At 39.0% G+C, this 12,376-nt stretch overlaps 1 protein-coding gene across 1 annotated transcript; it reads right to left on the minus strand.

Annotated features, from left to right (window-relative positions):
- Nucleotides 1–517: 517 nt before the first annotated feature.
- sqor (sulfide quinone oxidoreductase) lies at nucleotides 518–11,985 on the minus strand. The gene is made up of 9 exons (XM_062963060.1): nucleotides 11,696–11,985; nucleotides 8,981–9,151; nucleotides 7,194–7,247; nucleotides 6,763–6,957; nucleotides 5,015–5,224; nucleotides 3,901–4,084; nucleotides 2,591–2,658; nucleotides 1,415–1,593; nucleotides 518–664 (listed from the first exon to the last, which is right to left on the minus strand). The coding sequence occupies exons 1-9, from the start codon at nucleotides 11,927–11,929 to the stop codon at nucleotides 607–609; spliced, it is 1,353 nt and encodes a 450-aa protein (XP_062819130.1). The 5' UTR covers nucleotides 11,930–11,985; the 3' UTR covers nucleotides 518–606.
- Between the last annotated feature and the right edge of the window lie 391 nt (nucleotides 11,986–12,376).

Genomic DNA, 12,376 nt, shown 5'->3' on the forward strand with positions numbered 1-12,376 from the left:
TGTGAATGTCTGCTATATAATATCCTCTGGAGCAGTGTGAGAAGAGGTATCGCTATGCAAAACCTCTCCAACTAATTAAAAATGGTGGTGGATTCTAATTGATCCAAGAGCATAATGCTTCAGTTTCCTTTGCAAATATTGAGATAGGAATCCTTGAATTTAAAACAATGTAGCTGCTGGACAGCTTACAAGGGTCTGTAATGACACCCAAGAGTGTAAGTGTTCAAAACAAGCCATTGTTGCAGTACTGCAGTTGTAAGGTTATGGCTAAAAGATAGCAGGTCATTTAAGGCCATCTAAAGTTCATGAGGGAGGCAAGTTGGGAGATGGGTCACCCAGGGTTAACTCCTAACCTGCTACCCAACTGCAAGACTACACTGTTAAGTCTGCAGCCCAGTATGATTACAGATTGCTACTACTAAGTGAAGTGCTAAAAACACAGCTTTGCTACTTATAACCAGGATTTTTAAAATGTGTGAATATATTTTGGTTTTAAGATAAGTCTGGAGTTAAAGTGTAGGCTGAGAAATTATTTTATTGATACGGACAGTAAGAATGCTTCTTGGAAGCTTGCATATGACGGTTTGTTCTGTGGCTGCCATGGAATCACTTCAACCCCAAGTGTAGCAATTTCCGTATTGGAGCTGGTCCTCCCCAATATCCCCTAAGAGAAAAAACAAAGTATTAAACGGAGATAAATGCAGTTGGACTTCTACATTATGGACTTAGCTTTTGCTGGTTTGGTTATTCACTCTAAGAATCTTTCCAGTCAACCCTCCATATTTGCTAGACTTACAGGCACAGAACCTCTGCGAAAGTGAAACATTGCAAATAAAGAAAATGCTTTTTTTTTTTTAGCTAAGACAATACCTCTAGAAATCGCTAGGACCTCTAGTGCAATTCTGTGATTAGCACAGCCGTTTGAATATGAGACTCTAGAAAGGAAACATGCGCGTTTATGTCACATTTATGGTTGGGATAATGCTGCAAGACTTATTTCAGTCTCAAATTTGACAACCTATACAGATTTTGAAAAATCTGCTATAAATCTTGTGTGTGTGCCTTCGAGTCACCTGTTGATGACTTATGGCCATCTGATATGTTTATTAGGCAAGGAATACTCAAAGGAAGTTTTGCCAGTTCCACTAAAATACAGCCTATGGCACCTGATAGTTATAATTTTCTGCCCTAGGTCTTTTTTATATAGATGGCTTTCTTGTGACCGCATAGAGGCAGCCTTAAAGCCCATGGCCAAAGGAACATATATAATCTCTTACCATGCCCCTTCTGTCCATTTCCTGCTATTATTAACAGTAATAATAATGTCATGGGAGTCAGTTCAGACTGAAAAGGTGGTGCATCTTTGCCTCGCCACTGAAAGACTTGCTTCTTTGTAACAGACTAGAATACTTACTTCAGTAGCCCATACCAATAAAGATATGGCATCATATCAGCCTTCATGTGAAAACTTATCAGCCGCTCCTTGCTCTGGTCAATAGGTAAGGTTTCCAATGGTTGAGCATTGTAGTCAAACTCAGCAAGGATCGCTCTGTTGTAATTGGTGACGAGGGGACAGGATGTGTATCCGTCGTACTAGAAAAGGTTTGATCTACATGTTAATCAACAGAACAAAACTCCAGGATGCACCCAAAGCCATTTCTGGAAATTTAAACTACCTTTCAATTCAGGATTATTTCTCAAAGTTGCTGAAATAAAATATGGCTCACATTAAAGCTACAAGTATTCCTTTTTGTCACCCTACACCTGCAAGTATAGGCCCATTTTTGGTGAAAGTATTGTGGTTATCTCTGGTCTTTCACCCCATCATGCTCCAGAATTATGGGAGTTGAAGTCCGAAACACCTAGAGGACCAAAGTTTGCCCATGCCTGCTCTATGGTCTATTTCCACCAGAGGCTGACTACAATTGCATTGGATGATCTAGAGATTGCTCAAGGCATACATGCCCATCTCTGAATCTGGAATAGATCTACTAATGATGAGCAAACTTGGGGCACAAATGCAGTTCATCTGAAATACATCCGGTGAAAGCAGGGTGCTTTAGTTTAATACATTTTGACTATTTTTGTATATAGTGATGTCATTCACATACATCAGGCATGGGCAAACTTTGGCCCTCCAGGTGTTTTGGACGTCAATTTCCACAATTTCTAACAGCCAGTAGGCTGCTAAGAATTGTGGGAGTTGAAGTCCAAAATACTTGGAGGACTGAAGTTTGCCCATGCCTAACAATCTTTAAAATGCTGTAGTGAAATATAAACAAAAGTTTATTTAATTTTTTTATTTTTAAAACCCACAGCTCAATATTTTTGAGAGTGAACCTAAATAATAAATTTTATTTCTACTCCGCCACCATCTCCCCGAAAGGACTTGGGCAGCTAACAAAATACAGCAAAGTGCCACATAAATTTGCTTGCATTGACCTAAGAAGTTCTAATGTTTAGAAGAGTAAAGAAAATGACTCATAATGAGTTGAAATATAACTAGTAGATTGTTTTTAAAATAATCCAATTTTTAAAACATCTGGAAAAAAACTCAAAGGACAAACTCACAGACATAGTAGTCAGTTACCTTTTTACTCGGGGTTTTGCCCTTCATGATGGAAGAAATTGTTTTATCAAGAACGCCAGACTGGCCAGCTGCGGAAGAGATAAAGGTTTTCTTACATTAGCTCTGTCTTGTTTTCCTGATGATCTAGTAACTGCTAAAACAAGCAATATTTCAAGTTACAATTCATGAAACAATAATTAGTTACTCCAATTTCTGTGGAGAAACAGATACAAGAGAGAAGAAATTCCTTTTCTTTATTAATGTTCTATTGGAATAGAGCATCTCACTCTCTCTTAGCCCCAGAAAATTTATTTATTTTATTTACAGTATTTATATTCCTCCCTTCTCACCCCGAAGGGGACTCAGGGCGGATTACAATGAACACATGCATTGGATAATCCAGAACGTTGGATAAGTGAATGTTGGATAAGTGAGACTCTACTGTATTTATATTCCGCCCTTCTCACCCCGAAGGGGACTCAGGGCAGATTACAATGAACACATATATGGCAAACATTCAATGCCAACAGACAAACAACATACAGTATAGACAGACACAGAGGCATTTAACATTTTTTTTCCAGCTTCACAATTCCAGCCACAGGGGGAGCTGTTGCTTCACTGTCCAGTAGTGGCTGTACTTCCTCATTCCATTCCTCATGTTTTGCTGGCAGTTTTATGATGTTGTAAATTAGTTAAATTTGCCTCCTGCATAAAGTGTACCTAAATTTCCCTAATTGACAGGTGCAACTGTCTTTCGGGGCTGCATAGGTCAACAGCAAGCCGGGCTATTTAATGGTCGGGGGCTTAACCCGACCCTGGCTTCGAACTCATGACCTCTCGGTCAGTAGTGATTTATTGCAGCTGGTTACTAGCCAGCTGCGCCACAGCCCAGCCACAGAAAACCCTGTGATAGATTTCCCTTAGGATTACAAGAACTGTTGGAAATCATACAACAACCCTGTGATCCTGGCCATGAAAGCCTTCAACAACACAATCAGATTACAATTTAGATATAACTTAATTTTTACTGGGACCTACAAACAAACGAAAACCACACATTTCAAGTCAGTATATAACTGTACATTATTATAGCAGCAACAATGCTCTATGCACAAAAATGGAAATTTACCCCTAAAAGAAAACTGGATTATGAAAGTTTTAGAACTGACAGAAATGGATAGGTTTTCTCGCTTGATTACAGAGAAGTCAATTGAAATATACTTTGAATGAGTGGGAACCATGTATGTCATCCATAAAGAAAACTGTCTAACACAGGCATGGGCAAACTTCTGCCCTCCGGGTGTTCTGGACTTCAGCGGTCATCTCACCAATTGCTGCGGCTGTCTTGGAGGTCGGGAGGTTGGTGCAGTCCCCGATGCCAAAGACATTTGGGTATTTCTTATGCTGCAGCGTCTCCTTGTTTAAGTCAACCCAGCCAGCTCCGTCGGAAACCGGGCTGTTCAGGAGGACATCAGGGGGCCCCATCGGAGGGGTGACATGGAGCATTTCGTACTAGTTAAACAGAGAAACAGTTGAATTGTTAAAGGAATTTGACCTTGTATCAAAGTAAGCAATAAACTTGATCTTGATTAAACTCTGAGACTTGAAGGGGTGAGTTTTCTTGGCTAAGTTTTGGTAACTACAGCTCCTCTTCAGAAGTCACTCATCTCTACAACAGTAGACTCCTTTCGCACTATGCATCTATCACACTTTGATATCTCTTTCTAGATATCAGAGTTGGAAGAGATCCCAAAGGCCGTCTGTCGGGAGAGCTTTAATTGTGCTTTTCCTGCATGGCAGAAGAGGATTGGATTAGATGGACTTTGGGGTCTCTTCTAACTCTGTAACTCTATGAAATGTTGCTGTTTCATGATATACAGTAGAGTCTCATTTATCCAACATTCACTTATCCAACGTTCTGGATTATCCAATGCATTTTTGTAGTCAATGTTTTCAATACATCGTGGTATTTTGCTGCTAAATTCGTAAATACATTAATTACTACATAGAATTACTGCATATTGAACTACTTTTTCTGTCAAATTTGTTATATAACATGATTTGGTGCTTCATTTGTAAAATCAATAACCTAATTTGATGTTTAATAGGCTTTTCCTGAATCCCTCCTTATTATCCAAGATATTCGCTTATCCAACATTCTGCCGGCCCGTTTATGTTGGATAAGTGAGACTCTACTGTATTTGAAATTCTCCACCAGAGAATTATTATTATTGACACGACGACATAGTCTGACACAGCAACCAAGATAGATATGCTGATTTCGTGTCACAAAATCACAAGTCGAACACTTCCAAAGCTTTTAGGACTGTGTGATCGCAGTAGGGTGGCCTTTGCAGTTGGAAGATTATTATTAAATATTAAATATTAATTTATTATTATTATTATTATTATTATTATTACTAAAAGATTGCAGGTGCTGACCTGATAGACCTTTGTTTCTCCAACTTTGTCCAAATTCTCAAAAACTGCTTCTTGCTTATCGGCTCGAACTTCCACAAGGTTGTACTTGTAGTTGACGGTGATGTCCCTTGCTTTGATAATCTCTAGCAGAGCGTCCGCATACTTCTGAACTCCAAAAATCACCCCGAGGGCAGTATTGAAGACTATGTTCGCTTTGGAACGTTTCCCCGTCTATTTGAATAAAAAAAAACCAAAAAAAAATACTAGTAGAGAATAAGTGATTAAAAGTCTGAGTTTTTTCCCACCATCTTAAACAATGCAATGTGCAGATGTGCAAAACCAAAAGCTGCAGACCAGAGTTCTGTTCTCAGAAGCAATAGGATTAAAATCCTAATATTCAAATAGCGTCTACTTTACATCATTGGTCTGATGTAGAGCAGACGCTACTGAATCAATTGGATTTACTTGTGTGTAGACTCACCATTCAACACTAGCCTCAAGTTGAGGCTAACCAACAGGATTCTGTTCAGTCTCTTCACTATAATACAGGGTGCAATTTTTTAAACAGTATTCATATTATTCCCATCTTTCCTTTAATACGTGTAGGTCCCAATTTTGGGAGAAATCAGGATACTAATACTAATATATCTATATATAACCATAACAATATATGATCCCTTTATATATTATTATTTATATGATGATGATGATGATGATGGTGGTGGTGGTATTCAAATGCTATATATATGTGTATATGTGTGTGTGTGTATGTATATATATACAATAGAGTCTCAGTTATCCAATACTGTCAATATTGATGATAATAATGATCATGATTGTCATGATATTGATCATAATAATACTGATAATATTATTATTAAAGCATGCCATTAGCTCTGCATTGACTTGAGAGTCATATTGTAGTAGTAGTTTATTTAATGCTTAGGCCATAAGTCTTTCACATACAGGACAAACAAATACAGTAGAGTCTCACTTATCCAACGTTCTGGATTATCCAACGCATTTTTGTAGTCAATGTTTTCAATACATTGTGATATTTTGGTGCTAAATTCGTAAATACAGTAATTACTACATAGCATTACTGTGTACTGAACTACTTTTTCTGTCAAATTTGTTGTATAACATGATGTTTGGTGCTTAGTTTGTAAAATCATAACCTAATTTGATGTTTAATAGGCTTTTCCTTAATCTCTCCTTATTATCCAACATATTTCCTTATCCAATGTTCTGCCAGCCTTTTTACATTGGATAAGCGAGACTCTACTGTATGTGTGTGTGTGTGTGTGTGTGTGTGTGTGTGTATATATATATATATATATATATGGATCTTAGAACATCTTTGAGACTAACACTTATGTGTAATACCAATAGACGGCAATGTTACATGGATCAATGGTCCATCAGCAAGGCTGGCAACCCACTGTATACTTGCAATGCACAATGTGCAGAGGTAATGTGCATCCCCATGCGACTCTAATTTAATACATTACTTCATGTGCAGTAGTGATATATGTGCAAACGTTGTAAAAAAATAATTCCACATACAGTACGTAGTACAACTTACACCTGCAAAATGACTAATAGGACGCTGGCCTGTATTGGTGAAAAATGTTGTCAAAGAAGTGAACCGTACAATACCATTCTCATGTAATTGTGCAACTCAACACTTGAGTCTTTTGTATTGCAAAGTGTCTTACGACCTGCTGAGATAATGATGCAAATCCTCTATTCAGCTGATTTGACCATACCTTTCGGAAGTACGCCTCCGACAAGTACATGATCTTTTGTGGTGCTCCGGCACACTTCACCGGGGTGTTCGGAAAGGTGAAAATGGCATTCCCTTCCTTGAAATCCTGCAGAGCTTTCCATGTCTTCTCTACTGTGTGAATGGAATAATTGGAACCTATTTTAGGCGAGTTAAAACCTTCAGGCAAGCCTTTGATCTGCAACAGAATAAAACCAGCTGTGTAGTATTGACATGAAGGGCAACACAGAGCAGCAGCTTCCTTGAGATATCTTCCACTCATCTGGGGAGAGCACAGCCATTCGGGGCAAGTGGGAAAGCCTGCTTCAAACACGCAACATTCCTTCCCACCCCGCCCCTGACATATAATGCTTATTATTCAAAAAGTGAGCTCCTATTCATGTGAAGGAAGCCTAAATGAAATGAAAAGCTCACCTTTTCAAAATGCAGCTGGAGCCCAAGGGCAATGATCAAATACTTGTAAGATATCTACAACATAAAAAAGTTGTTACGTCAAACATACTTGCATTTAACTCAGGCTATATTTGTATATATATATGTACTTGCAAGTTGTCTTTGTTGTACTGCAGCTCCCAGCATTCTTCACCATTACCTAGAGCTGCTGGGCATTTCAGGAACGACTCTGGTACAGACAATCATAGCGGACAACATTTCTCTGTTTTTCTAAGAACAGGATTGTAGACTACAGCATGACACAAATAAATGGTTCCTCTTCCTCCTGCCAACCTAGCAGTTCGAAAACATGCAAATGTGAGTAGATCAATAGGTACCGCTTCGGCAGGAAGGTAACAGCGCTCCATGCAGTCATGCCGGCCACATGACCTTGGAGGTGTCTACGGACAACGCCGGCTCTTGGGCTTAGAAATGGAGATGAGCACCAACCCCCAGAGTCGGTCATGACTGGACTTAACGTCAGGGGAAAACCTTTACCTTTACCCTTCCTCCAGATATGGCTTATGTTTAATTGAACAACTTATTTATTTATTTACTACATTTTTATCCCGCTCTTCTCACCCCAGAGGGGACTCAGAGCGGCTTACAAATCAAACATATTATTAGCATAGCACAATATAAGCATTAAATTACTATATTGTACTATATCATTGTATGGTAATATTATTAGTAATATTACATTTAATATATAATATATAATTAATATTATTATTTTATTATTATTAGTATAATATTGTATTACATTATAATATTATTATCAATATTATAAGTAGATACAATCTATATATATTAAAAGGGTAATGAAATTTCGGCCTAGGACAAAACAACAAAACTATACATCCCAGAAACACTAAACTTGGCAGCACAACCCCTCATCCATGCCTCTACATTCATACAACAAAAAGAAAAGAAAAATAAAGTCCTAATTAGAGGGAGAGGAATAATTGTTTTTATCCAATTGCTGCCAGTTAAAAGGCTAAGCTCCGCTCACTTGGCCTCCTAGCAACCCACTCATCCCAGGGGACAGGCAGAATTAGGTCTCACTTAGGCCTCTTCCACACTGCCTATAAAATACAGATTATCAGATTTGAACTGGATTATATGGCAGTGTAGACTCAAGGCCCTTCCACACAGCTATAGAACCCATTCATAATCTTATATTATCTGCTTTGAACGGGATTATCTTGACTCCACACTGCCATATAATCCACTTCAGTGTGCAGTCGGACACAATTGGACTTAATGTCAGGGGAAAACCTTTACCCTTTACCTTAACTATCACCAATTCCTCAATACTTTACTTCCCATACCACCATACTTTGCCACAGCAACACATGGCCGGGCACAGCTAGTATATTATATATTTGTAAATTATTGTATACATACATACATACATACATACATACATATATATATATATATATATATGTAAAATTAGCATAGCATGTTGCTATGGCACAGGAGACAAGAGGTAAGTAAGACAACTTATTAGCTATCTCACACTTTTTCAGTGCTATCTTATTCCCACTGAGTCAGAGGTAAATAATATTCAGCTCAATGGATCTTATGCACAAGATAAACACATAGTCGACTCCAAACCAAACAATGAACGCCATAATTTCTGACCAAACCCATATTATAACTTCCATTTCCGTTTCAAAATATTCTCATAGTATTAAACAATTCTGAGAAAACTAACTGACTAGACAATTCAAGAATGAGTTTATCTTGGGAACGAAACAGACTACCTTTTGGTTGTTCTCCAAATGGACGCAGTTTTTGTCTGGATCTAGTTTTTGCACTCTGGACTGGATCCACTTCACCCCGGAAGGAATCACACTCGCCGTGGGACGCGAAGAAGGTGCCAGCTGTTTGGCCCCAGCCCCAACCAAAGTCCAGAGTGGTTGGTAATAGTGGTTCTGAAAGATACACAGCATGCCGTCTTTGAATCAAAGCTGACACAAGCACAGAAACTATTAAGCCACCATTTCTAAGAAGCACTAGGCAGGACCAACCTAAGACATATTGCCGCCTGAAGCAAAGGACAAGACAGTCTCCCTTCCCACATTATCTCATTTGAACTGGAGATATAATCTATATATATAAATGAGTGATGGCATCACGGCGACCAACAAAACAACAAAACTACAGGTCCCCCAACCTCGAAATTTGACAACACAACCCATCATCCACGCCTCTAGGTTGATACAACAAAAAGAAAAGAAAAATAAAGTCCTAATTAGAGGGAAAGGAATAATTGTTTTTATCTAATCTCTGCCCACTTGGTCTCCTAGCAACCCACTCAGCCCAGGGGACAGGCAGAGTTAGGCCTCTTCCACACTGCCTATAAAATACAGATTATCAGATTTTAACTGGATTATATGGCAGTGTAGACTCAAGGCCCTTCCACACAGCTATATAATCCATATAATCTTATATTATCTGCTTTGAACTGGATTATTTGGACTCCACACTGTCATATAATCCACTTCAGTGTGCGTTTTATACAGCTGTGAAGAAGGGGCCTCATATAATCCAGTTCTAAGCAGATAATATAAGATTATCAATATACAGTAGAGTCTCACTTATCCAACATAAACAGGCCGGCAGGATTAGTGAATATGTTGGATAATAAGAAGGGATTCAGGAAAAGTCAATTAAACATCAAATTAGGTAATCGTTATACAAATTAAGCACCGAAACATCATATTATACAACAAATTTGACAGAAAAAGTAGTTCCATGCGCAATAATGCTATGTAGTAATTACAGTAGAGTTTCACTTATCCAAGACTCGCTTATCCAACTTTCTGGATTATCCAATGCATTTTTGTAGTCAATGTTTTCAATACATTGTGATATTTTGGTGCTAAATTTGTAAATACAGTCATTACTGCATAGCATTACTGCGTATTGAACTACTTTTGCTGTCAAATTTGTTGTATGACATGATGTTTTGGTGCTTAATTTGTAAAATCATAATCAAATTTTATTTTTAATAGGCTTTTCCTTAATCCCTCCTTATTATCCAACATATTCACTTATCCAACGTTCTGCCGGACCACCTTGACTGGCTTGTGCCAGAGTCTTTGTAATTCGATCTTTAAATCCTCATATCGTGTCAGCTTTTCCAGTAGTTTCTCCTCAATCCTTCTGTCACCTGGGATTGCAACATCGACAGTCCATACTTTGTTTTTTAACACGATTGTGAGGTCAGGAGTATTGTGTTTCAAAACCCTGTATTATTGTTATTATTATTATTAAACATTGAGGCTGGGTGGCCATCTGTCAGGAGTGCTGTGCTTGTGCTTTCGGTGCACAAAGGCAGAAGGGGATTGGACTCAATGGCCCAAAGCAGGGGTCCCCAAACTTTTTAAACAGGGGGCCAGTTCACGATCCTTCGGACCGTAGGAGGGCCAAACTATAGTTGGCCACCGAGCAATAATTAATAATAGTATTAATAATAACAACAACAATAATAATAAAAAGAGGGTTGGAAGAGACCCTTTGGGTCATTGAGTCCAACCCCCTTCTGCCTTTGTGCACCGAAAGCACAAGCAAAGCACCCCTGACAGATGGCCACCCAGCCTCAATGTCAATAATAATAATAATAATAATAATAATAATAATAATAATAATAATAGGGTTGGAAGAGACCCCTTGGGCCATTGAGTCCAACCCTCTTCTGCCTTTGTGCACTGAAAGCACAAGCAAAACACCCCTGACAGATGGCCACCCAGCCTCAATGTTAATAATAAATAATAATAATAATAATAATAATAATAATAATAATAATAATAAAGAGGGTTGGAAGAGACCCCTTGGGCCATTGAATCCAATCCCCTTCTGCCTCTGTGCACTAAAAGCACAAGCAAAGCATCCCTGACAGATGGCCACCCAGCCTCAATATTAATAATAATAATAATAATAATAATAATAATAATAATAATAATAATAGTGGTTGTAAGAGAAGAAGAGACCCCCTTGGGTCATTTAGCCCAACCCCCTTCTGCCCTTGTGCTGTGGGGGCCGGATAAATGGCTTCGATGGGCCGCATCCGGCCCCCGGGCCTTAGTTTGGGGACCCCTGGCCCAAAGGGTCTCTGCCAACCCTCTTTTTATTATTATTGTTATTATTATTATTATTAAGTATTATTATTGCTCGGTGGCCAACTATAGTCCGGCCCTCCAATGGTCCGAAGGATCGTGAACTGGCCCCGTTTAAAAAGTTTGGGGTAGACAGAGGAACAACTAGGAGACTGCTACCTTTCACCTCTCCAAAGCACCAATCACCTAAAATACATCAGAGTAGAATGCAGCACAGCCAATGCTATCTATGAGTTTATGGAAAAGGTGAAAAGCAAGGCATCAGGCCACACAGTGCAGGGTTCTTTCTGGCCCCACAAGTGTTGATGCTTCTTCACTTCCAACATGGAGCAGGGAGGGAGTAATGTGCACTCTTACCTCTTGAGGCTCAACCACGGCCACGTTACCCGTACCCACTTTCCGCTTCATGCGTGCGCTCATGCTGATTCCTCCCGTGCCCCCGCCGAGCACCAAGACTTCGTAATAATCCTTGGCAGCAGAACTGGCGGTTGTATGGAGTTGGGACGAACCCATTTTCGGGATTCCTGTCCTGAGTAACGGAGCCAGAGGCCAGGAACAAGGGCAGGAGTACATTCGCCCAAGGGCCGCCATCTCTGGATACTGTCAGCCGCTGACACAGTCTGAAAAGCACTGTGAACATAAAAAATGAAATGGTGCTTTGTCCCTTGTATTTGTTTTTATTACATGCCAAGAACTTCCCTGGGATATTTGAAAGCTTACCATACTGATGGCAGACAAATATTTCAATCAAAACTTCATAAAAGTTGCTGATATTTTCAGCTAAGAATGCAACAGGGGACAATAATAATAATAATAATAATAATAATAATAATAATAATAATAATAATAATAATAATAATAATTGTGCAAGGAAACCGACGAAACCATTGATCATATCCTCAGCTGCTGTAAGAAAATCGCACAGACAGACTACAAACAGAGGCACAACTATGTGGCCCAAATGATTCATTGGAACTTATGCCTCAAGTACCACCTCCCAGCAGCAAAGAACTGGTGGGATCACAAACCTGCAAAAGT

The sequence above is a fragment of the Anolis carolinensis genome, unplaced genomic scaffold (assembly GCF_035594765.1).
Source record: "Anolis carolinensis isolate JA03-04 unplaced genomic scaffold, rAnoCar3.1.pri scaffold_11, whole genome shotgun sequence".
NCBI lineage: Eukaryota > Metazoa > Chordata > Lepidosauria > Squamata > Dactyloidae > Anolis > Anolis carolinensis.